General features: G+C 45.4%; 1 protein-coding gene across 1 annotated transcript; it reads right to left on the reverse strand.

Moving 5' to 3' along the window:
• LOC121543978 (protein-methionine sulfoxide oxidase mical3b) lies at positions 1-26344 on the reverse strand. The gene is made up of 34 exons (XM_045208413.1): positions 26083-26344; positions 24593-24965; positions 24133-24340; positions 23843-23959; positions 23657-23758; positions 23214-23470; positions 22761-23018; positions 22477-22592; positions 22091-22217; positions 21909-22002; positions 21656-21803; positions 21030-21226; positions 20653-20753; positions 20453-20551; positions 18553-18687; positions 16345-16437; positions 16026-16112; positions 13634-13747; positions 9307-9505; positions 7386-7516; positions 7032-7104; positions 6489-6732; positions 6135-6340; positions 5851-5928; positions 5068-5381; positions 3957-4695; positions 3775-3875; positions 3400-3486; positions 2668-2934; positions 1869-1962; positions 1682-1732; positions 1069-1168; positions 911-984; positions 1-733 (listed from the first exon to the last, which is right to left on the reverse strand). Exons 2-34 carry the CDS (start codon positions 24932-24934, stop codon positions 546-548), a joined length of 5541 nt encoding a protein of 1846 aa, XP_045064348.1. The 5' UTR covers positions 24935-24965; positions 26083-26344; the 3' UTR covers positions 1-545.
• Positions 26345-27160: the final 816 nt, after the last annotated feature.

Here is a 27160-nt window from a genome sequence, read left to right on the forward strand (position 1 = left end):
TGATGTCAGAATGTCTTTATTATCCAATGTATGAAGTAAAATATAATTAATGTAATATTAAAAGGTTTTAAAAAAGTAGTATTGTTTCGTTTTACATAATATACATTTTTCAAAAATGTTAATAAATAACAATACAAATAATTCAAACATGCCACATATTGCCATAACAACAGCCTGGGTGAGTATAGAGAGCATAGAGCCATCAGTCTTAGAGGCCCATCAGTCAGTGAGTCAGGGATGTAGCAAGATGGGTGTAGCAGTGGGGATTGGGGAAACATCTCCAATCCTAAAAATGGATCATCCAGACACAGTCCCGCCTTGATCCTGGTCATGACGTTGTATCAGAGGGGAAGTGACCTCACAACCATGACCCTGATCGTAGCTTTAGAGGGGAAGTGACGTGTGTGTCTGTGCTTAGGCCCAGTTGTGCAGGCCCAGGCCCTGGGATAGAGCTCAGGCCCAGCTGTGCAGGCCCAGCTGTGCAGGCCCAGGCCCCGGGATAGAGCTCAGGCCCAGTTGTGCAGGCCCAGGCCCCGGGATAGAGCTCAGGCCCAGTTGTGCAGGCCCAGGCCCCGGGACAGCATGATGGCCTCCAGGTCTCTGTCCTCCTGGCTCTCCTGCAGCCGCTGCTCCTCCAGCAGAGACACCAGAGCATCTCTCTGCTCCACCACCTCCAACATCTCCCCCAGGATTAGCTTCTCCTCAGCCAGCTCTGCCTCACCCTTCAGGTGGTCTGAGAGAGAAGGAGAGAGGGAGTGAGAGAAGGCTGAAAACAGAGAATCTATTAAGAGCATTATGGTACAGTATCACATTTGTGTGTGTGTGTGTGTGTGTGTGTGTGTGTGTGTGTGTGTGCGTGTGTGTGTGTGTGTGTGTGTGTGTGTGTGTGTGTGTGTGTGTGTGTACATACCATCTACGGCCATCCTCTCTCTGAGCTCCTGTTGAAGACGGCTCTGTCTGTCCTCCAACTCCAGCTCCCGAGCACTGAGGGAGAGACAGTCACCATGGAGACCACATCAGTCCAAAGTGTGGCGCTCAGAGGGGGTCAAAGGTCAGATAGATACTCACAATATCATGAGTTCTGACTCATAGCGCATCAGACAGTTCTTCTGCTGGACCAGCTTGAACCACTGCTGCATCAGAGCTGGGTCATCCTGCATGCCCATGACTAAATGAGAGAGAGGAAGATGGAAAGAGAGGGAGGGAGGGAGGGGGAAGGGGGACAGAGAAAGAGAGATAGAGAGAAGGAGAGGAACCAGGGGTTAGATTGGAGGGTAGGATAATGAATAGTAGGAGGGAATCACAGGAGGTTGGCGGCACCTTAATTGGGGAGAACAGGCTCGTGGTAATAATAATATAATATCATAATAATATAATATGCAATTTAGCAGACGCTTTTATCCAAAGCGACTTACAGTCATGTGTGCATACATTTTTACGTATGGGTGGTCCCGGGGATCGAACCCATTACCCTGGCGTTACAAGCGCCATGCTCTACCAATTGAGCTAGAGGACCACATGACTGGAGCGGAATCAGTGGAATGGCATCAAATACATCAAACACATGGTTTCCAGGTGTTTGATGCCATTCCATCTGCTCCGTTCTTGCCATTATTATGAGCCGTTCTTTCCTCAGCAGCCTCCACTGGAGGGAATACAGCATTGTATGTGAGGTACATACCTCCCAGGTGTAAGTCCAGCTCTTCATTGTCATTCGACTCTCCCCAGTAGTCTATAATGAGAACATACCAGGGAGATGACCACATGACCACACGTACACGGATCATTTGCTTAGTCAAACTAACTAAGAGTAATATAGGTAAAACAAACCATGATGTCAAACAGTTGTGTAAATAGTGTTTGTTAACCTGCTTCCCCTCTCAAGGCCTTCTCCACAGCCACACCCCTCTCCTCCAGCTGCCTCTGCTTCTCCTCCACCTGCTCCAACTGCCTTTGGATCATCTGACACGTGCAAATTGTATACACTCAAGCCCTGTTTATACCTGATTCTAACATGCATTATTTGTCCTGATCTTATCCACATTCTGATTGGCCCACATTTTCAGACAGGTGTAGATGATTAAAATATGCATTGTGATCTGATTGTGATCTTCCTGACCACCTCCGGAGGTAGTCAGGCACGCATTGGCTGTGTTTACACAGGCAGACGAATTCTGATATTTTTCCTCTAATTTGTCTTTTGACCAATCAGATCAGCTCTTTTGCCAATAATTGGGCAAAATATCAGAATGGGTCTGCCTGTGTAAATGCAGCCATGGTGTCTGGATATCTAGAAGTGTAGACGGATCTGGACAGTGAAATCATTTAAATAATTACTATCCCGCCTTCTAAAATAATTGACAGGTGGCACCATTGACTTATGGCATCAATATAAATAAATAAATAAAGAATAGCTGTCAAATAATTTGCATACAGGGAGGGACCAGGGAATCTGGTCACAAAGCGGACACAGTGGACGGATATAAGATATTTTAAAACCATGACTTGACATATTTCTGAAAATGTGGGCACAATCAGAATGTGGACAAGATCAGGACAAAAGATGCATGTTAACGCCATCTACAACATCAATGAGGCTTTAAACAAATCATACGCACTCACACAAATTCTACACACACAGACATACATTATAAACCTGCATCCTACCTGGGCTCTGTGCAGTCTCTTGAGTTGCTCCTGTTTGGCCAGTTTGCGTGCTGCTCTCTGTACTCTGCGTGTTAACCTGGCATCTAGCTGCTCCTCCTCTGGGTCTCTGTCTCTGTGGAACATGGCCTCTGACACATCCAGGCTGGACGGGTCCTTCAGGTCCTTCATGTGCACCAGTACCCCCACCACCTCCGTAGGGCACGATGATTTCCGCTGTGTATCCATATGGCAGGACCTGTCCCACTCCTTCTCCTTCCCCACGTGCCTCTGTAGGAGAGAGAGAATCAGCAGGCTACACACATACATAGCATGCGCTCACACACACACACACCATTAAGATTTGACCATAGCAGCAAATTCTTAGTATACACACTACTGAGGTTTAGGGATGATAAGGACGCAGCACAGAGCACAGAAAGGCTTGATGCAGCCAATGGGAATGTTCACACTACCTTAATGGCATATGCCCTCTTAAAGGCCAGGGCATGAGGCACATATGCAGACTTGGAAAGATGAAGACCAAAAAACAATCAAAATAGGGCACACAATATATAGTATGTATAGTTCACACAAAACGTCCTCTAATCGGAACTTACAAACTATTTATTACAGCTATAAACGACCCATCTACACATTGGGAAAAGCGTAACCTCTCTCAGTAACTCTACTGTAACTATCTCTAACTAGACTAGGACACAGCAGCCTTCATTCTACTGCCACAAAGTAGTATACCTCCCCTTCCTCCTTCTCCTCCTCCTCTTCCTCCTCAATGGTTTCCTTCTGAAGGTCTGACGCTAGGTCAAACAGCTCCAGACGAAGCTAAAAACATTCATCCATTAAAACATTTACCTGAGCCTCTGAAGACAGGAGATGATATAGTAACCAACAAAGACCAGATATCCCCTAACACATATGACATCAGCCTCCTATGGTGTGAATGAATTTCCTCCAAACAATCGCTGTACATTTTTCATTGCTGGCATACACAGAGTTGTAGAGCTGAACAGAGGTCTGTAGTGACATCACTGACTCCCACAGTCAGAGCTGTAGTGTAATGACAACCTGCTGCTCTAAGATCAGTGGTAGTGTTAGTAGTGATGTTCTTACGTTGGCCTTGGGGTTCATGGAGCATCTCTCCATCACAACAGAACAGGTGATGTCTGACTCCTCCGGCTCCGACCAGCTCTGGCGCTCCCTGAACTTCACACCTGCACAAACACAGAGGTTCACCATAGGAAATCACTATACCAGATCACCAGTGTGTGTGTGTGTGTGTGTGTGTGTGTTACCTCTTCTCTCTGCAGAAGTTTTCCTCCTGCCCTGCTCTTTGGGGGCTGGAGCTGTTGTCGTATTGGGAAGGGAAGTCCTGCCCTTCTTCTTCCTGTCACTCTTATAGCCAGAGATGACAGCTCTCCACAGGCCCAGGGGTCCACCCTCTCCTATGCCCGCTTCAGGCACACTCTGGCTGGGGGGCTGGTTGTCCCTGCGGCCCTTACGTGGAGGGAAGAGGGCGCCCCCCTGGAGTTGTGTGAGGAGGAGGGGGGGCAGGCTCTCTGTGAGTCTGCGGGGGTCCAGACCACCCCTGCTCTTCCCTGGGAAAGGCTCCTTTCCTAGGGGGATCTTCGTGTCCTCCCAGCCCACCCCCATGGCTGCTCTCTCTATCTCCCTCCTCCTCTCCATCTCCCTCTTCCTCCCAATCTCTCTCTCGTCTCTGGGCACTGCCTTAAGGGGCTTCAGAGGGGACAAGGGGGGGCTGATGTCCTCTAAGGGGTCTATTACTTCATCCTTACACAGCTGCTCCCCAAGAGACCCCGCCCCAACAGACCCCCCTCCAACAGATCCCCCCGCAACAGACCTCCTTCCCCCACCCACGTCCCACGGTTTCAGTTTCTTGCCCCCGATCCCCCGCACAACAGCCGACGCCATGATAGGTGCGGGGGCAAATCGAGGGGCGGGGCGAGGGGCGCGGCTTTGAGGTGATTCCGCCTCCACAGAAGGGCGGGGCAGGCTATCCCAGCATGCCCTGAGCTGGGCGGGGGGAGGGATGCAGGGAGGGGTGAGAGGATCCGAGGTAGAGGTGGTGGAGCTCCCGCCCACACCGATCCCCGAACTACTGCTGGGGTCACGCACCCTCTCCCTCTCCTTCCCCCCTTTCTCCCTCTCCTCTCGCTCTTTTCTCTCCTTCCTTTCTTTCTTCTCTTTCTCCTCCCCATCCTCCTCTCCCTCGTCCAGACCAGGGGAGCAGCCTGAGGTGGTGGAGGAGTTGGGGGAGGAGTAGGTAAAGACAGAGGAATCTGGAATTGAGACAGAGGATGTGGGTGTGGGTGCATGTGACGGTAAGGGTGTGGGTGTGAATGGTGTTGAGGCAGTGGCTGGAGTGGAGAAGGTGATATTGGGTACGCTGGTGGGGCTGTGTGGACTATGTGTGTTGGGTGTTGTCGAGTCAGGCAGTTGTATGTCAGGCGTGTGTGTGTCAGGCGTGAGTGTGTCTGGAGAGTGTGTGTCTAGAGAGTGTGTGTCTAGAGAGTGTGTGTCAGGCGTGAGTGTGTCTGGAGAGTGTGTGTCTGGAGAGTGTGTGTCTAGAGAGTGTGTGTCTAGAGAGTGTGTGTCTGGAGAGTGTGTGTCTGGAGAGTGTGTGTCTGGAGAGTGTGTGCTCTGCTGCCACTCGTCCAACGAGGCTACCTCTTCAGCGGTGAGGGGAGATGATCTTTCCTCTGAGAGAGAGAGAGAAAGGGAGGGGGAAAGAGAGTGGGAGGGAGGGGAAGTAAAGTGAAAGTCAGAATCCCTACTGAGAAAACTAGATAGCAACCTCCTGTGTCTTACAGAAAATATTGCTTGTGAGCCACAGTTGGCATTGAGCTAGAGTAGGTGTTACGTTTTTTTTGGTAGTTATTTGGCAACACCGTAGACTTGATGAGGCAAAGGATATTTGTAGTAAGGTTTGGGCAACCACAGCCACCAAAGCCATTAGACAGTGGTGCAAGAATCCCTTGTGTAAGTCCATGGGGTGCAATAGGTGGGGAAGTTAAGGTGGGGAAGTTACTGTTGGGACATTTTGGCCTACTAGTGTGCCATTATGCTCAATGACACAACAAAACATGCAAAATAGTTAGTAACAAAAGAAGTACCATACTAAAAATGTTAAACATGTTTTGTTAGCTTTCTCTCCTGTGGCGGTGCTACCTGTCTCCTCCACCTCTTCTAGAGGGAGGAGCCACAGACCTGAGTGACGCTCCCTCTCCCACGGACAGTACTCCCCTTCTACCAGCAGGGGGAGACACACCAGATAGACAGACGAACAGGGAGGGAGGGCACACAGACACAAATACAGAGAGAAAGAGGGTTGAGAGACCAGAACAGAGAACAAAAGAGAGGAAAGGAAAGGAAACTAGTCTAAAAACAAATATTTCTGACTGACAGCACATAGAGAGACACATATAGGAAAACAGAGAAAAAGGCACAATTACCATCACTTGATAACTCCTCCTCCTCCTCATCATCATCATCTTCATCAACTTCTCCTTCCTCCTCTCCTTCTTCTGTCTCTTCTTCCTCTTCTCTCTCTCCTCTGAGGCGTGCGTGTAGTTCCATGGCCTTCCTCCAGGAGTCTCTAGCCAGGTCATTGGTTAGAGCCCGCTGCCTCTCCCCCTCCTCCTCCATCTCTGACTCCGAACTATGAGGAGAGAGGAGAGCAATTAGTGTGTGTGTGTCCGTGTGTGTAAGTGTGTGTACAAGAGAAAAGGGGGAGAGAGAAAGAGGGGGAGAGACAGAGGACACGCTAGATAGAAATAAAGATAAATGTTTGTTTTTGTAATGCTGACCTGGAGCCCTCGTTGCTCTTGTCCTGCAACGGGCTGCGCTTGTGATTGGCCTTCTTCTCCTCTGTCACCAGCAGACTGAGGTTGTAATTGGCCAGCGTCTCTTCTGGCACCTCCTCCGGCTCATCTGTTAGCTGCTCAGTCTCCAGGCTCCCCAGGCTCACACGGTAGTTCTCCAGCTCTATACGTTCTGGCGTGCCGCGCACGCGCTTAGCCAAGCCACACTCCCTCTCAATCAGCGATGCCACTGAGCGCACACACGCACACATACACACACACACATACACACACACACACACATAGAAGCTTTACCAAGCCGGACCCACTCCCAACCAGAGACGCCACTGAGACACACACACCAGACACACACACACAGACACACACTTAGCCAAAGTCAATGTCACATTCTTTGCACACTCAGGACATTCTTTACACACTCAGCGGCGTCACTAAGAAACACATTCTGTGCACAAACACACACACACACGTCACAAGCATTACGACTGAAAACACACACATGACAGATACATGAACCTCTTGGCTTACCTGAAGACCTGCGATCTGCTGTCACCACAGTTACTGAGGAGCGAGGGTTAGTGGACAGAGCAGCTGGGGATTCCTGGTAAGGAGGGAGCAAAGGAGGGGTCAAAGAAAAAATAGTATTTTACCCCAAAGAATTCCAAGGATCAGTGTATTGATCTACAGAAAACCTCATACATACAGTACGTAACATATTCTCCTCAAAACAATATAATATACAGAGAGAGAGAGAGAGAGCTCGTCAATTAAATGAAACCTTAATTGCTATGTCTAAACAAATATCAGGAATTAGATGAAAACCCAGGTCAGCCAAGAGCTTCCATTTAGCCAGAGTACGAGGGGTAAGGCAGAAGTCCTTACCAGGAGGGTCCGCTGAGAGGGGGTCCGTTCGTAGGGGGTTGGGGGCTGGTCGGAGGTAGGAGGGGCTGGTCTCTTCCTCTGGACCGGCCCAACCAGACGGAGGTCATAGTGCGGCTTACAGTAGAACTTCCCTACACACAGAACCAATGTGTTAGAACACTATACATAGAACCGCTCTACACACAGAATCCCAGCAGTTTTAGAACCTCACTACACTAAGAATTGCAGCTTTAGAACCGCACTACAGAGAGATCTGCAGCTCCCATGCATCTTAAAGAAGAACTTTAAACAAAAACTAAGTGTTATCTAACTACAGTAGAACTACTGAGAAAACAGTGTTATAAAACTTACAAGTCTCATCTTATTTACATTTCCACACAAAAACAGTGTCCCTAGATCTTGAGGAAAAGCTACATCTCTCAGCTTCCCGGAAAGGAATGGCGAGAATTAAATAGAGTTGTGTCTTACAGTGTGACTCCTCCATTGAAAACAGTGCCGGTCTACAGAATAACAGGAAGACACACTCGATCTGGTCCCTACACTGACAGACCACTTCATATATAGTCTACCCTACACACAATCCTCTCCTGCCTCACACTCAAACGACTATCACGTGACACCTCATCCCTGATTGGTTGAAGGGTTTGAATTAAACTTAGAGATCAGCGCCTGACATGACATCACTGACATATTTTATATCTGTCCCCCCCTCCATTTACAAACACACAGCACATCTCTAAGAGATACAATACACACAGTCACACGCACGCAAGCAGGCATGCACACACACACACACCATAGCCTTTTGTGGGCCCTAAGGGAGATTTGGTTGGGGGGCCACCCCCACTTCGTGGGCAAAACATTTTGGTGGCCCTCCTATTGACGGCGGAGAGAAACATTTCAGTTTTACATTTCATTTCCTGCAGTTCTACCATTTTGCGATGGGGCAGAGAGAAAATATTGCAATTCTACAGCAGATTGTACATTTTGCCATGGGGTGGAGAGAAATGTTTGCAGTTTTAAAGTTTATTTCCTGCAATTCTACACATTTTGCCATGACTTATGCCATGTTAATGATATCTGAGTGAGAGTGACTAACAAAATCAATGGGGGCGCCCTGGAGGTCAGGGTCCCTTGCATGCACGGTCGGTATTCGGCTTTGATTACTACAAGTTTAGATAGCTGGCTAGACTAACTTACCAATGTAAAAAATTGTTAGCTGACATGGCTAATTGAGTGACTGTCAGTGACTGACATAACAAGAGAAAAACTGCTGATGCACAACCACATTTTTTACTTGCACCTTCTGTATTCTACAGTAATTTGAGACCCCTACACACACACACACACACACACACACGCACACACACACACACATACACACACACGCACACACACACACACACACACACACAGACGCACAATCAAATATAAACATCCACACAGTCAGTCCAGGGAGCCCCAGGCCCCAACGGTGCAGTAAGCAACACACTGAGTTTGTGTTCATCATGTGTTAACTGAGTTGGTCTCTGGTCTGCTGATAACCTGGAAGCCTTACAAAGTGATCAGGCGGTGTAACATAAACCCTGAGGGCAGATTGGAGCAATCAGTGTAAAATCAGAATGATTGAGTGTCACTGACCCTCATAAACTGGAGGTCAGAGTTGCATTCAAGATTACACAACAAGTTGTGGTAGAGCATATCAAAAGTTGTGGTAGTGTTTCAGTGCCAAGACCATGCTGGGCTGGTAGTGGTATTTTCAGTGTGTGTGTGGTAGGGCAGCCCTTGTCATTCATTAGAGTTACCCACTTTTAACTCTTTGGTGCTCAGTGACACCCTCTCCCTGCCCTCACCCCCCCAGGACTCTCCCCTTTCTCCATAGACCTGGTCTCACTCTCATCCCTCCCTCTCAGGGGCTCACCGTTAGGCCGGTCGTAGGCGTAGGAGGCCAGGCGGAGGGTGGAGCTGCAGTGGTCACACTGGAAGCAGCTCCGGTGGAAGAACAGTCCCTCAGCACTGAGTCTCTCCATCACGTACACACGCTTACTGCAGAAGAAACACACGTCACTGGCTCCTCCTGGCCCTGGCCCCGCCCCCGCCAACACAGAGCGAACGCCAGCCTAAGAGGGAGGGGGTAGGGGAGAAAGAGAGAATAAGCTGTAATACATGGATCACCTCACTTCAGAGTTAGCCTACTACTATAGAGGTTACTGGGCAATTCCACAGTAACGGAATTGCGCTGAGACTCAGATTTTTCACTTAAAATATATGCCAAACATTGATTTCAAAGTTGAACAAACCATACAACTCTATGCACAATGACTACTTTTAACAATTTACACTGATGTTGCAAAAACACATTTACTAGAAGAACTGTGCAGATGCAAAGTTTGGTAACATAACTATGGTAAAATCGCCCTAAATGTTTTGTGTCCACGTTTTTCAAAAATGGTTCAATATCTGTTAAATTAAGATTCAATGATGTCTGCAGAAAGAATCATGTGTCAGCTATGACATGACACATTGAGTTTGAAAAAATCTATTTGGGTTATTGAACTACAGTAAATGAAGTGGATTTACACCCGGTAACAGAATTGCGGTAACGGAATTTCATCATGGGTCCCTGATCTGTACTACACAGAAATGCATAATTATGGATATGAATGTCATTCTCTTTATCGTGAGGTATCCTAAATAGGTACACAAAAGATATAAACATGGTGTGGATTACTGGGAGCCAGGAGGGGCTCAGCTCCCCTGAATGGGACATTACCTCCGCTAAATGCAACAAAAGTCTCTAAGTAATAGTAATTTAACTATTCTCCTATTTGTTAAAAATGTAGTGGTAAATATGTTTGACTGTGGTAAATATGAAATAAATGCTTCTGTCATGGTTTAAACCATGTATTTCTATGTGGCTGCACTGTCCACTCAGTAGGGCTGAATTTCAGCCTCAGCTGAGGCCCTTTACGCATATTTTCCTTTGTACTTCCTAATTTTTGCCATTTGTTTGCCATGCGTCCTTGCTAAAACATTGCCTTTATTCCAATGCATTAGATTTCTCAGTTGATTTATACTTGTTTGATTTTGTCAGTCAGCTGTTTAGAGAACTCATTGTTTTGTTTTTCAGGTGCACGCGGGTACTGGTGTTCTCCGTGCCATCCGTGGCCAGAAGTAGTAGACCATTTAGCTTTATTATTTTCTGTCAATAATAATTGTCTTTCCTGGATCACCTGATGATGGTCGACAATATCACTAGACAACTAGCCTATAGCTAGACACCAATGCGCATCCAATACATCCAACAAGTATACGTTACTGACAGTAGGCCTATAGTTGACTCTTTCTGTTAGAAGCATTCGATTTTGCAATGGCATAGGACTACATTATTTTGGATTTGTGTGCCCATGAGAACTGTTTTCACGGCGAAACATAATGAAATGTTACGTAGGCATAGTTACACATACAGTGTATTTTCAGAGATCTCAAAGATCCATGATTCATACAGGGTTGAAGTTCAATGTTCTAATTCAATTGTTAAATGCTTAAAAATGACAAATAACACTGTCATTAATGTAAGGAAAGAAAGGTAGTGTTTTATGTCACACGATCTGTGAAGACTCGAAGCATTAACTCATGAATTATGGACAACTCATGAACTAGGGTGTAAAACATAATTTGATTCAACTCATGTATTATATTGAATGTAGGCTACCTATTCGGCGTGTGTTCCTGTGTTTAAAATTGCCTTGGCTGAGATGGTAGGCTACTGGCGGTGGTGTAGGCCTAGTGGAGGGTAAACGCCTTTTTCTGACAAATGCATTGAAAGTATAGGGAGCGTTTCTTTTTTTCACTGCTACCGGCAATCAGAGTTTACTCACCTATTTTTGGCTACAAAAAATGTCAATTTGTCAGCAAGATGCATCAATTAATGTAGGCCTAATCAATGACAATCTCTGAATGTCATTAGGCAGACTTTTTGTATTTTTGTAACAGATGTCTATTTCAATTCATCAATGGGCATATATATGCAGTTTGGATGCTGGGATTATTTAGGAGTGGAGGAACATGCACAGGTAGCCTACTTTTCTAAGTGATTTGTTTGACAATCAAATGAAAATACCAGGGGCGCAACTTTGGTTTTAGAAGTGGGGGGGACATATATATATATATATGTTTTCAGTCAGATAAACACTCCAAACAGCCTACCCGACCGCTCGGATGCGTCCGCATGGTCCTAAAGCACACCATTGCCTCGGTTTGTATCACATTTCAATGATAAAACTGGGGGGGGGAACAAAAATGCAATTTGTGGGGCTTGCAGGAAGCCTAGCGATTAAGAGAGCTTGGCCAGTAACCAAAAGGTCATTGGTCCGAATCCCGAGCCGACTAGGTGAACATCTGTCGATGTGCCCTTGAGCAAGGCACTTAACCCAAATTGCTAATTTAAGTCACTCTGGATAAGAGCGTCTGCTAAATGACTCAAATGTAAATGTTAACCCAACTGTGGTTTGTGACTACTATGGTTTCCCATTGCAGCCAACTCAATTGCGGAAAATCCATTACAGATTTTTTGGAAATACCATTACCGATTGATTTACTGATCCTGAATTGATATCAGTAAAAACCAGTGGTGGAAAAAGTACCCAATTGTCATACTTGAGTAAAAGTAAAGATACCTTATTAGAAAATGTCTTAAGTAAAAGTGAAAGTCACCCAGTAAAATTATACTTGAGTAAAAGTCTAAACGTATTTGGTTTTAAATATACTTAAGTATCAAAAGTAAATGTAATTGCTAAAATATACTTAAGTATCAAAAGTAAAAGTACAAATCATTTCAAATTCCTTATACTAAGCAAATCAGATCACACAATTTTCGTGTTTTTTATTTACTGATAGCCAGAGGCACACTCCAACACTCAGTCATAATTTACAAACGAACCATTTGTGTTTAGTGAGTCCACCAGATCAGAGGCCGTAGGGATGACAAGAGACGTTCTCTTGATAAGTGTGTGAACTGGACCATTTTCCTGTCCTGTTAAGCATTCAAAATGTAACAAGTCCTTTCGGGTGTCAGGGAAAATGTATGGAGTAAAAAGTACATCATGTTCTTCAGGAATGTACTGAAGTAAAAGTAAAAGTTTTGTAAAATTGACTGTGTCCATAACATTTATATAGTATATATAAGCTGGAAGTAGAGGCCTAAGCATTGTTGTTCACTAATTTACTCCAATTAGGGAAGGGGTGGTGGGGTTGGAAAGTAATAAAGGGATATATTTTTTTTTAAAGGATATGTATATATATCTATGTATATGTATTTATATGTATGTATGTGTGTGTGTATGTATGTATATATATATATATATATATATATATATATATATATATATATATATATATATATATATATATATATATATATATATTATGAGAAAAAAAACATATGGGGGATTGGAAGTGAAGCAGACAATTACATTGATGGAAGTTACAATCTATCTGCAATATTAAAACTGATCTACCCCCTAAAAATTTTTAAAAAAAATAAAAGTAAAGTTTTTCAAAAATATAAATAGTAAAGTAACGTACAGATACCCCCAAAAACTACTTAAGTGGTACTTTAAAGTATTTCTACTTAAGTATTTTACACAACTGGTTAAAAAAAACTATAACTAATTGATAGGTATACCTTTACTTGTTAGTTCTGTGAGCTTTCAATTTCCTCCCTCCTCATGAGGTAGAGAAATTAGAAGATGTCTTCAAGATATGTGGGTTTTTGGTACGGAATTTCACAGCACAAGGCAATGTTTCTTAAACTTACAGAAATGTATCCAAAACTAAATATAAGTGTTGATATTAGTTGGCAGGGGTCTTTACTTCAACCGGATTGTGTTTTGATACATTTATAATACCTTTTAAGACTTTTTCCTGGTAGATGTTTTCTAAGACCCCTTTTCCATCTGTTTGTCCAGAAATCAAAGCCTTCGCTTATTCAAATTTTTTTGGATGGAAAACGGTTGAAAAATGTATATATGCCTTAATTACAAAAAGAATTGACTCTTAGCTTTCATTTGACATCCAATTTGACATGCTCCTATGAACTTCACATGTTGGTGCTCATGGGTCCTTTCACATGGAAATGACCTACTTCAGAACCAGCCTAGGTAGGGTATAATCCAATGCTGGATGAGTTTCGGCCTAACGACAGTATTAGTGTGGGTGAGTTCAAATCGACTCAAATAGATTCTTACCGATTCCTTCCTATTAGGAGTGTGCTGGGGTGATGATGACTCCTGACTTTGAACCTGATTGGATATCTGTTCAGCCAATGAGCTAACTCCCCCTGTGTACATCTGAACGTATTTCTAAAAGATAGCAGGAGAAAAGAGAGACAAGATGAGGACGAAGGACAGAACAAACAGTAAACACACACAGAGACACACTCACTAGGGATGACACAATCGGAGCCACAAACAGAGAGTTTTGATGTTGTGTTATGGATGTGGAAATGGACACAAAGCTAGGTCAAAGTTCTAGAAACATCAATCCCCTACTGGATAACCTTCTTTCTGTTGCAGTGTAATCATTGTCCAAAATAATCAATATAAACGTTATCACTAGGCCCTTATCCCACACCAATCAAACTTAATTTGTAGGCAAAACAGTGAGGTGTCCGAGGAAAGAAAACTGTGCAAACATTAACAAAAACCATTCACAGGCCTCTGATCTTTCTAATCTTAAAAGGGAAAATTTCAGTTGGAGCGTTGTCACATGCCACATGCCCTGCAGTAAGTTATACAAATATACTTTCTTAAAGCCCAAACAAGATGCACTCTGACAGTTCAGTTCAGTTTTCTCCTCTTTCTCTGAAACAATAGTTGTTTATATGATTTACAGCATCATTTAGCACTCTGACACTGCCCTGAGGCCGACAGATTGAACTCAATGACTATAGGTCAAGTTGTAGCCCACTCATGGTCCACACTAGCCCACTAATGGACTAATGGGGCCTAATGTTACTCCTTATAGTCCAAGGATCTTACATGTTCTGTTTAAAGGCGAATTGTCTCTGGAAGCCAAAACAGCCAAATACTCCATCTAAATGTGAATCAATTCTCAATTGTGGTAAGGTTCTAGAAACACAAATCCCTCTCATATCACATCGATCTTATTTCACAAATGCAAAATACACAATTACTGTACACTGTTTTAACCGGTTTTAACACAGTTGCAACCAACAGCATTTTTCAATGAGAACACGTTTGTGGCGTCTGTCTTCAGTTTACACACAGTTGTTCGGAGACGCAGATAGCTAATTAGCACATGTAGTCCACTCTGTTTTCTGTAAACAAATGCTGTAACATGGAAATGGCTGTCTGAGAACACTAACCCTAAAAGGTGTCTAAGTAATTTAACTAAAAAATATATATATATATTAGGGCTGTCAAAAATAGCGCGTTAACGACGTTAATTAGTTGTTTGCTGTTAATTACGTCAATTTTTTTAACGCATTTCACGCATGCGCAGTGTGACAAATTATTCAGGTCAGGAAAGTGGTTGGGAGCTAGAGGCGAGATGGAGCAAGGTGAGCAAAGTGGGCCTATTGACGGATTCAAATATAAAAAGAATGATGATGGTACAGTTAACAAGTACAAGGTTATTTGCAAGATTTGTAAGAAGGAGTTTCAATTTCACCGGAGCTGTTCAAGCTTGAAGTACCATGTCAACGCCAAACATGCGTTTGCTGGGCCGTCAGATTCAGCAAGTGGTTTGCGCCAGACCACGCTGAATGTTTGCAGGCAATTAACAAAATCAACCTCAGATAATTTGACCAACACAATAGCAAAATGGATTGCAAAGGATTGTAGACCCATTAGCATTGTAGAAGACTCAGGTTTCCTTGATGTTTTGCAAGTGGCGTCTCAAGACTCATTCTATAAGCCACCGTCAAGAGCCACAGCCAAAGACAAATATTATGGTGTGTAGTATGTTTCAGCTTGATTTAAAACACCATTATTTGGCTGTGTTAATAAACAGACATAATATGAAAATTATGTATCTGTGTCCTGTTATTTATCTTTTGGTATGCATTTCAGAAAAAAAATGGTTAGGATTCAGGTGTAATTGCAAATAGTGATTAATCATGATTAATCCACTGAAAATTCTGATTAATTTGATTAAAATGTTTAATCATTTGACAGCCCTAATATATATTCATTATTGTTTATATGAAAGACAGGTTCCATATGTCTCCAAAACCGTACCGCAAGCAATGCGTGTTAATGTTTAGAGCAAGCCTCGGGGCTATACTATCTTCAATAGTGTCTATGAATGGGGTAGGTCCACACTAGGGGTATGGTTAACGCTTTGACCGTGGGCAACTCTTACTGCCAACATTCACCATGTATCTGTCAAGATCTGACAGTTGGTCTTTTGTGTCCTGAAGATTTATCAGGGAACCACTGAGGTAGCCGAGAAGAGTCCTCAAAAGTCATCACACCAATGACACACATTAGTCTACAGATAGCTACTGGGAACTTGGGAAGTCTATGAACATTTATGGGTGGCATGGGACATCAGTACTAGTCTACATGCCATCTGGTCTATACATTACATTACCCAGATTCCTCTGGGGTGGCGTACCTGCTCCCCCCTGCTGGGCAGGGTGTGACATTTGACCTTTTCCTTGTACTTGAAACTCATCTGCTCCTGCTGCTGCGTGCGCTTCTTCTGGGGTTAGATGGTTTAGACGGCATAATGTGAGTGGGTGGTTGAGGTAGCGAAATAGTGAAATACTGTGAAATCTAGGGAACTAAAGCTAAGAAAGAGCTATGACAAAATGCCACGCGACTGAACTACACAGCACACAATCATGCACCCCCATGTGGTGACACAGAGAGATACAGCTATATAACTCTGCAGTCCTCTAAGAGTCAAAGGTGGAGAGGCTTACTATTTTTACCTGTTTCCAGGTGGTAGCGGAGGCCATAGGGGCTGGCTGGGCCTGGGGATCAGGGGATGCTGGAGGATGTGGAAGCGTGGGCATGGAGTCCCCCTGGTGGTCAGTTAGTAGAGGGCGTGAGGGCTGTGGAGCCGGGACGGCCATGGCTACCTTTATACCATACTACAACCACAGCTTTAAGCATATAGGGCCTAGGTCAAGAGCTACCACTGCTAACCCTAACCACCAGTTAATCTTAACCCATATTACTGCAACCATAGCTGCTCCCTCCAACCAAATTACAGTGAGGGAAAAAAGTATTTGATCCCCTGCTGATTTTGTACATTTGCCCACTGACAAAGAAATGATCAGTCTATAATTTTAATGGTAGGTTTATTTTAACAGTGAGAGACAGAATAACAACAAAATAATCCAGAAAAACGAATGTCAAGAAAATGTTATAAATTGATTTGCATTTTAATGAGGGAAATAAGTATTTGACCCCCTCTCAATCAGAAAGATTTCTGGCTCCCAGATGTCTTTTATACAGGTAACGAGCTGAGATTAGGAGCACACTCTTAAAACGGAGTGCTCCTAATCTCAGTTTGTTACCTGTATAAAAGACACCTGTCCACAGAAGCAATCAATCAATCAGATTCCAAACTCTCCACCATGGCCAAGACCAAAGAGCTCTCCAAGGATGTCAGGGACAAGATTGTAGACCTACACAAGGCTGGAATGGGCTACAAGACCATCGCCAAGCAGCTTGGTGAGAAGGTGACAACAGTTGGTGCGATTATTCGCAAATGGAAGAAACACAAAGGAACTGTCAATCTCCCTCAGCCTGGGGCTCCATGCAAGATCTCACCTTGTGGAGTTGCAATGATCATGAGAACGGTGAGGAATCAGCCCAGAACTACACGGGAGGATCATGTCAATGATCTCAAGGCAGCTGGGACCATAGTCACCAAGAAAACAATTGGTAACACACTACGCCGTGAAGGACTGAAATCCTGCAGCTCCCGCAAGGTCCCCCTACTCAAGAAAGCACATATACAGGGCCGTCTGAAGTTTGCCAATGAACTTCTGAATGATTCAGAGGAGAACTGGGTGAAAGTGTTGTGGTCAGATGAGACCAAAATCGAGCTCTTTGGCATCAACTCAACTCGCTGTGTTTGGAGGAGGAGGAATGCTGCCTATGACCCCAAGAACACCATCCCCACCGTCAAACATGGAGGTGGAAACATTATGCTTTGGGGGTGTTTTTCTGCTAAGGGGACAGGACAACTTTACCGCATCAAAGGGACGATGGACGGGGCCATGTACCGTCAAATCTTGGGTGAGAACCTCCTTCCCTCAGCCAGGGCATTGAAAATGGGTCGTGGATGGGTATTCCAGCATGACAATGACCCAAAACACACGGCCAAGGTAACAAAGGAGTGGCTAGTGAAGAAGCACATTAAGGTCCTGGAGTGGCCTAGCCAGTCTCCAGACCTTAATCCCATAGAAAATCTGTGGAGGGAGCTGAAGGTTCGAGTTGCCAAACGTCAGCCTCGAAACCTTAATGACTTGGAGAAGATCTGCAAAGAGGAGTGGGACAAAATCCCTCCTGAGATGTGTGCAAACCTGGTGGCCAACTACAAGAAACATCTGACCTCTGTGATTGCCAACAAGGGTTTTGCCACCAAGTACTAAGTCATGTTTTGCAGAGGGGTCAAATACTTATTTCCCTCATTAAAATGCAAATCAATTTATAACATTTTTGACATGCGTTTTTCTGGATTTTTTTGTTGTTATTCTGTCACTCACTGTTCAAATAAACCTACCATTAAAATTATAGACTGATCATTTCTTTGTCAGTGGGCAAACGTACAAAATCAGCAGGGGATCAAATACTTTTTTCCCTCACTGTAACCCTTACCTACTGCTCCAAGGCTCAGTGAGTCCCATTGGCCCTGACCCAAAATGCCCATCACAGTGCAGCTAATCTGGCTTATCCTCTGAAACCTCAAAGGAAGTCAGTCAGTCAGCTCACACATGGAGGATCTAAACTACCAACAGCTATTGATGACAGACCCGTGCTGTACAAGTTCCTTTATTCAGATTAAAAGCACAGATTTTAAATAAGAGTATTTTTCAGAATGTTGAGACTTTGAGCGAGGGAAAACACTCTTAGTAACACCTGAAAACTCTTAGCAGCTAGGAGTTCTGAATTCCATCCCATCTCACCTGTCTGCGTAGAGCTGCAGCTGGCGTGGAGGAGGGGCAAGGGGCGTTCTCCTCAAACTTGGCCAGCAGCTGATTGGCCATCGAGCGCACTCTGCTCTGGCTTGCTCCACCCACAGAGCACAGGGCAGCCTCTTCCTGCGGAAGGCAGAATGGTGGAGAGTTTGACCCATGTCACTTTAAGGCCAAAGATGTTGTATTGCTGTTCTAACGTCTAACATATTATTGCATGTCATCTCATTAATTTAGTCAAAGAACTACTGGCAGTTACAATTTCGGTTACCTACAGTGAGGGGAAAAAATATTTCATCCCCTGCTGATTTTGTAAGTTTGCCCACTGACAAATAAATGATCAGTCTATAATTTTAATGGTAGGTTTATTTGAACAGTGAGAGACAGAATAACAACAAAAAAATCCAGAAAAACGCATGTCAAAAATGGTATAAATTGATTTGCATTTTAATGAGGGAAATAAGTATTTGACCCCCTCTCAATCAGAAAGATTTCTGGCTCCCAGGTGTCTTTTATACAGGTAACGAGCTGAGATTAGGAGCACACTCTTAAAGGGAGTGCTCCTAATCTCAGTTTGTTACCTGTATAAAAGACACCTGTCCACAGAAGCAATCAATCAATCAGATTCCAAACTCTCCACCATGGCCAAGACCAAAGAGCTCTCCAAGGATGTCAGGGACAAGATTGTAGACCTACACAAGGCTGGAATGGGCTACAAGACCATCGCCAAGCAGCTTGGTGAGAAGGTGACAACAGTTGGTGCGATTATTCGCAAATGGAAGAAACACAAAGGAACTGTCAATCACCTTGGCCTGGGGCTCCATGCAAGATCTCACTTCGTGGAGTTGCAATGATCATGAGAACGGTGAGGAATCAGCCCAGAACTACACGGGAGGTTCTTGTCAATGATCTCAAGGCAGCTGGGACCATAGTCACCAAGAAAACAATTGGTAACACACTACGCCGTGAAGGACTGAAATCCTGCAGCGCCCGCAAGGTCCCCCTGCTCAAGAAAGCACATATACAGGCCTGTCTGAAGTTTGCCAATGAACATCTGAATGATTCAGAGGAGAACTGGGTGAAAGTGTTGTGGTCAGATGAGACCAAAATCGAGCTCTTTGGCATCAACTGAACTCGCCATGTTTGGAAGAGGAGGAATGCTGCCTATGACCCCAAGAACACTATCCCCACCGTCAAACATGGAGGTGGAAACATGCTTTGGGGTTGTTTATCTGCTAAGGGGACAGGCCAACTTCACCGCATCAAAGGGACGATGGACGGGGCCTTGGGTGAGAACCTCCTTCCCTCAGCCAGGGCATTGAAAATGGGTCGTGGATGGGTATTCTAGCATGACAATGACCCAAAACACACGGCCAAGGCAACAAAGGAGTGGCTCAAGAAGAAGCACATTAAGGTCCTGGAGTGGCCTAGCCAGTCTCCAGACCTTAATCCCATAGAAAATCTGTGGAGGGAGCTGAAGGTTCGAGTTGCCAAACGTCAGCCTCGAAACCTTAATGACTTGGAGAAGATCTGCAAAGAGGAGTGGGACAAAATCCCTCCTGTGATGTGTGCAAACCTGGTGGCCAACTACAAGAAACGTCTGACCTCTGTGATTGCCAACAAGGGTTTTGCCACCAAGTACTAAGTCATGTTTTGCAGAGGGGTCAAATACTTATTTCCCTCATTAAAATGCAAATCAATTCATAACATTTTTGACATGCGTTTTTCTGGATTTCTTTGTTGTTATTCTGTCTCTCACTGTTCAAATAAATCTACCATTAAAATTATAGACTGATCATGTCTTTGTCAGTGGGCAAACGTACAAAATCAGCAGGGGATCAAATACGTTTTTCCCTCACTGTAACCCATGGCTACAGGTTACACCCCTCACCTCATAACTGTCCACTAATCTGGGATCTTGTCTCACGTCCTCCAGACATGGCCGACTGGTCTTCCTCCTCTTCCCCACCACATCCTTCTCCTTCTGCTCCTGATGGGAGGGATACACACAAATATATGTAAACACACATGCACCTATACACCTACACACAGACAAACAGAGTCCCTACGTAAACAAACAGGGGTGTGTACCTTGGGGTTGCGCTTGCGGGATGGGCTGTGGCCCAGGCGGCTAAGGAGTGAGGCAGGACCGATCACAGCAGCCCTCCCATCTAGGCTCTCAGTCTGGGATTCTACAGACAAGAAAAGAGGAGAAGAACAGTCATGCACAGCCATTCCCCATCTCCTTTCCTTCACAACCACTGACCGGTAATGGGAATAGAAACATTTTCACCACTCTGCGTTCGCTTAGTAAGGCATTGTAGATAAGTGGTTATGAAGGAGAGGGCCGGAGATGATGTAGAGTTCTGAGCATTCTGGAAAGAGAGGATAGGATAAGAATAGAGGGTGATGAGGAGAATTGAGAATTAATTAGCTCTTACACTGACTACTGTGGTTTAGAAACTCACCACTTGGGGGTAGTGCGTCCTTGAAGAGCTGGTGAAACTGGCTGAGGTACATGACCATACAGAGAGTGTCCGTTTCACTGACAGATGACATCTCCTCTACAGTCATCACAGGAGAGATTCCAAACTCCTTCTCCGCCACCTCCAACCCCAACCTCATATTCTCCTCCCCCTCATCCTCCTCCAGAGAGTCAAAGTCACTGCAGAGAGATGGGACGAGAGAGTCAAAGTAAGAGAGAGTCACACACACACACACGTATGCAAATTGACACACTTCACACACATACGCACGCACACACACACACACACCAGAGCAAGTGGACAAAGAGAGGCACTGATCCAATCAGGTAATTAAAAGGGCACCAATCAGGACCATGGTCTTCTGACTCATCAACCTCTCTCACCTCTCTCACAGACACACACACGCACACACAAACACACATGCACATGCACCTGAGCTTGCGTGAAAGGGAAATGAGACTGAGATTCGAAAGGTGAGAGGTGGGATGAGAAGTGAGGCAATGGACCAACTACATTGCGCCTGAATGCTACCTTTGGGATGAGCTGTATGAGGTGAGAGGCGAGGTGATTTGTGAGGAGCGAGAGGTTAGAGGTCAGATGTGACTCACATGAGATCAGGTCGGTAGTGGTGGATGAGGGCACACAAAGCTAGGCCACTCTTCCAGGAAGTAGTGAGGTCGCTAACCGCAACACCACGGTAACCCTGTGTCTGTTGCTGGCACCACGACAAAAGCTTACTGAAGCGAGAGAAGGACTCTGGGGAACCAGAGAGGAAGAAAAAAATATGTGTGAAGATACTGATCAAGCCAATGGTTAGAGTTATGTTAATGTACCGTTCAGTACTCAGAGGGTCAGACTCACCCTGTCGTAGTAGCTTCGGCAAGGGGGATCGGGGTCGCGGTTCCTGGTCCGCATCCGAACCTCCACTCGCTACTGTGTATATTAGATGGCCCACCTACAGAGATTGTCATCATCATCATCATCATCATCATCAGACCTGTGTGTGTGTATGTGTGTGTGTGCCTGTGTGTGCCTGTGTATACCTGTGCGGGAGTGATGAGTTGGGTGTTGATGTTAGGGTAGCGGGTAGCTGGGTCTACAGTGTATTGACCAAAGTTCTTGTTGACATTTTCTGGAGTGGTCTGAGGAAGGAGACGATACAGACTCTCTCTGAAATGAGAGGAGACAGAGAGAGAGACAGAGACAGAGACAGAGAGAGAGAGAGAGAGAGAGAGAGAGAGAGAGAGAGAGAGAGAGAGAGAGAGAGAGAGAGAGAGAGAGAGAGAGAGAGAGAGAGAGAGAGAGAGAGAGAGAGAGAGAGAGAGAGAGAGAGAGAGGATTATTTATTTAGGGAATTAGGTGAATGATAATTAAAGACTGATTGCTGGTGTGTGTGTGTGTTCTCCTGACTGCAGACCTGCTCTCTCACCTTTCAGTAAGTAAGTCCAGGGGGGCAAGGCCTTGAGCCCAGCTCCGTACCATCCAGGCAGAGTCCAATGCTGCCAGGAACCCCCGTGCTATACCTGTCCCCATGGGCCAGAACGGCTAACTCGCATGCACGCACACACAAAAGCAGACACACACACACACACACACACACATTACAAACATATGCTACTTACAACAGAATTACTTTCAGAGTACATCAGGATTGCTGACGTTAACAGTCTTCTACTCTCCCTCAACTCTACTCTTCTCTTCCTCTCTCCTCACCTCCAGAAGGCTGTCTCCCACCAGTGTGACCAGTAGATGGTGTCCATGTCTCTGTCTGACCAGTGCAGCGTTCTCTGACGCGTACATACAGGTGAAGTCAAACAACGCAACATCAGGCTGCCCGTAGTGGTTCATGGCAAAGTCCAGAGACGGCAGCTGGTGATTGGTGGAGAAGTCCGCCGCCTCGCGGGCGTAGGCCAGCAGTGCATTCTGGTCCACGTTTCTCCGTGAGAGAAGCGTTTCTGTGTCTGCATAGTCCTGATAGGTATGACACAGTAAACATCAATGCAATAGAACACAATCAATGTTTGAACAATAACATAGTTATACAGTCCATATCAGGTCAGTAACACAGCTGTGAGGTCAACATGAGTAAAATAATGACACAGTCAAAGCAGCTGTATCAGTGTGCCATATGTGTATGTGTATTTGTGTGTCTGTGTGCGTTGTTACCCGCAGAATGACTCCTTTCTCCAGCAGACTCTGCTTCTTAGCCGTCATCACAAAGTAGTGCGTGTCGTCTTTGTAGTACACTATATTCTCCAGGTCCACTCCCGTGGCGTCCCGTAGCTCCTGAAAGAACCTCTGGTTGAAGATGAAGGCCACTCCGCTGATCTCCTCCACCTTGGCCTCAGCCGTGGTGTTACGGTTCATGAAGTTAGCTGTGATGGCAATGGCCAGCTTGCCCCGGAACTCCTTACGCCTGAAGCCTGATTGGACACATGGGAGACAGGATGTGATGGCAAACAGGAAGTCTGGGATCAGAGGGCTAGAAAAATTCCCTTCCCATTAAGGCATTTACTAAGACATCTGTTCTTTCAGTGAAGGGAATTCTGACTGATGCTGCCTGTTGCTGTTTCAGTTCAGTGTTTCAGTAGGTGCTACTAGATGATTACCTGGCAGTGTGTTCCGTCGTCCATCAGCTCCGATCACCACGTCACACTGCAGTTGGTTAATAGGGTGAGACTTAGGTTTCACCTCCACCCTCCAACCTACCTCTGAGGCACACACAAACACACAAAGGCATTATACACACACACACACACACACACACACACACACACACACATGGCAGGTCTTACTCTGTTGCTCCTGGTCCGCAGGTGGCTCCACCAGTCCCTTGAACTCTACGTTGACATGGACTTCCACCCCCAACAACAGAGCTACCTTTAATAACACTAACTGTAGCTGCCGTATACCTACAGAGAGAGTGGGGGAGAGCGAGAGAGAGAAAGAGAGAGGGAGGAAGAGAGAGAATGAGAGAGGGAGAGAAATAGGGTATAGAGAGAGGATTCTCTAATGAATATTGAAGCCCCAAAGCTGTAACCATGGAGACTCAAGGGTCAAGGGTTAGGGATCATTCCATACTCACTGATGTGGTCGATGGCTCCAGCACAGAACTTGCCGTAGAACTTCTTGGCCCCGAGGCCCCTGAGGTCGTGGATGGTGAAAGGCCAGAGGTGGAGGACGTTGTTCCTGGAGAAGGCATCTCTCTTCTCCAGCAGCACCACTCTGGCCCCCAGGAACCCCAGCTCTACTGCTGTACGCAGACCACACGGCCCCGCCCCGATGATCACACACTGGGAGAGGGGACAGCTGGGATGAGAAGCTAGAAACGTACACACTTAAACATGCACACGCTGTGCAGCCACACACGCTTGACATCCATATACTATACACACTCCCATGCATTTAACCCAGGCATTAGAAAATAGTATTTGAAAATTCAATTTGGTGGACTATTTGGTTTTTACAAATAACCATTCAAATACTCCAATAAAAGTACTTGTTTTGGGCTGTATATTTGAAAATATTGAATGACTAATAAGTACCGTGGTGTTGGCACAGACACGGCCCTTCCCATACTCGTGGTGGGCCGCCCGTTTGTCCAGTTTGGCCCACAGTGCGTTGGCCTTCCAGTAGCTGAGGCGTTCTTTGAGGGTGTGGTAGAAAGGCCGCTGCGGCTGCGTCGGGGAGTATGTCTGTGGCTGTGTGTGTGTGTGTGTGAGCTGAAGGTGCTCACACAGCAGGTTGAAGGCACGGAGTGTCGCTCTGCAGGTGGACGCCTGGACAAACTCATCAAATAGAACGTGGGCGTGGCCCTCCTTCTCCGCCTCCTGGGCCTCGTCGCCCACGGCAACGCCGGCAGCAGCAGGGCACCCTGAGAACTCCATCTCAGCTTCCTGTTCCGGGCTCTCTCATTGGCTGCCAGGAGAGAGAGAAAAGACAGAGACTACGTTCCAATGTTCCACACTGACATCCCATGTAGAATCCATGTCTAATTGCCAGTCTGTTTGTGTTATCATTCCAACTCCTTGTCACTCCTTACATGCGTAATAAATTGCTTATAAAACATGCAAGTACATTTCTAAGTTTGGAAGTAGGCTACTGTGTGTGTGTGTGTGTGTGTGGATTAAGGTGTTCTCTGTCTGAGCTGGCTGCATATCAGAGGTTAGGTCCCCTGCTGGGAGGTAGGGCCAGAGATGTTCTTATACTGTTAGAGCCCAGATAAACCAGCTCTCCATGCTGTTCACTGGGCTTATGGGTAATGAAGTATATCTGCTGCTGAGACTGGTTCTCACACAATCAAAGCCCTCAGAAAAGTGTACCATATTCTGCTAATTGCATTATATTCACTGCACTTAGGTGTGTGAACATAAAGTGCATTATACAGTATATATCTGCATGGTATAATCAGCCCACATAATCTGATATCCTTTGAATACATTATGAACATATTCCCTTTTCACACAATAACAATATAGGGTGTATAAGGACTTAGGGGAAGGAGGTATAATATGTGCCCACATCCCAAGACTGGGACAATAACCAAAGCAGTCACCAGACAATACAAAGAGAAAGAGGGAGGTTGGTGGGGTGGGGTGAGGGGGGGTTGGGGACACAATGCACCTCATACATAGTGGATCCATCCGCACCAAGCACCAAGATAAACCCACACACATACTCCAGCATCCACACACACTGCAATGTCAGCATAGCAGGGGGAGATGTACAGTATAGAAGTTTACATTAGATTAAATGAGAAAATTGGATACTCTATTAATCCCCCAAGGAGAAATAAATAGCAGCAAATAATCATACAAGACTAAAAACCTTACATAAGTCATATACTATCCAGTCTAAGTGCCTAGGATATTCTACATAATCACCTAGAACAATCATAAAGCTTTCATTCTTTCATTATTGTCTGTCCATTGTGTCCACACACAGTCCACACAATACTTTCTAGATAACACATTCAAGTACACATACAAACACACATTGCCAGAAGAACACACACAGACTGCTGTGTAGGACTTACTATATGCTGTGTTGTCATCTGGCCTGTACAGACATCGTCACTCCCCAGCTCAGCCACGGGTTGCCAGGTGTCTCTCAGAATCCTAATGTAAATCTCTCTTCAGCCACAGAAACAACACCCCACAAACCTGCACTGCAGTAGCCTATACTGCAGCCCCCATTATTTCCGTCTGTCCCCCTCCCTTCCTTATAGTGTGCTGTGCATTATGTTGATGACAAACTCTCCAAGTCTGTCTTTCTCGCTCTCTCACACCCAAACACTTTTCTCGTCCAAGGTCAGGGAACAGCCAAGTACAGACTCCTCCCACACAGCATGTTCACATAGGCTACAGTACACACAGTCACGCGGGCATGCCCGCACACACACCTAATCTCATGGTGTCCCTGGGAAACAGACTGGGATCTAACAAGCTTAAAGAGGAGAGGGGTCAGAAGAGAGAGATAATTCTGTAAGAACGTGGCGCTGAGGGAGAGAGATCCCGCTCATAGGCACACAAAAACAGAGTGGGTATGTGTGAACAGACACATAGACAGAGGCCTATTTGTGCAAATGGCTAAGACCCAAAACCTCCAGTGCTGTCAGAGAGAAGGGTTGGGTTATACATTCTGTCTGTGTAGAGGTAGCTGCACATGCCAGGTATAGGCCTACACATGACAGAGCAAATACACGTTTATAGGCCTACCCACAATTTTCAATTTATGTTCATATGGAGATCTTTTCTACTAACCCAAAATTAGCCATGTTTTCCATAGCTGAAGACCCAAGCCTTATGAGAGGGTGGGTGAAAAAGTCACACAGGGCTTAATCTATAGCTAAACACTGTGGCTAACCCCTGACCCCATGACTTACACTGCAGCTAATACCTGATCACCTTCACTGATCCATACTGTATTTCCAGTAACTACTTCAGTATAACGCCCACGCCCCACCACACACACACACGCACGCACACACACCCCACTAAGCTGCCCAATGGTGTGTGGGTGGGTGGTGTTACAGTCTAATTTTAACATTAACCTCTCCATGACGGGGCTTCTCAACCTTTCCAATGAAACCCAAACAAGTGTCCCTCTGTTTG

This window comes from Coregonus clupeaformis, chromosome 28, assembly GCF_020615455.1.
Source record: "Coregonus clupeaformis isolate EN_2021a chromosome 28, ASM2061545v1, whole genome shotgun sequence".
Lineage (NCBI taxonomy): Eukaryota > Metazoa > Chordata > Actinopteri > Salmoniformes > Salmonidae > Coregonus > Coregonus clupeaformis.

What these genes read in the sequence shown, in the direction of transcription:
- LOC121543978 (XM_045208413.1), bottom strand. Translation starts at nt 24,934, where the DNA reads ATGGAGTTCTCAGGGTGCCCTGCTGCTGCCGGCGTTGCCGTGGGCGAC. An exon ending in TGCGGACCAGGAGCAACAGA is followed by an intron (nt 23,759 to 23,842) that starts GTAAGACCTGCC and finishes TGTGTGCCTCAG; the next exon opens with AGGTAGGTTGGAGGGTGGAG. An exon ending in AGGAGAAGGAGGAAGGGGAG is followed by an intron (nt 2,935 to 3,399) that starts GTATACTACTTT and finishes TCTCTCCTACAG; the next exon opens with AGGCACGTGGGGAAGGAGAA.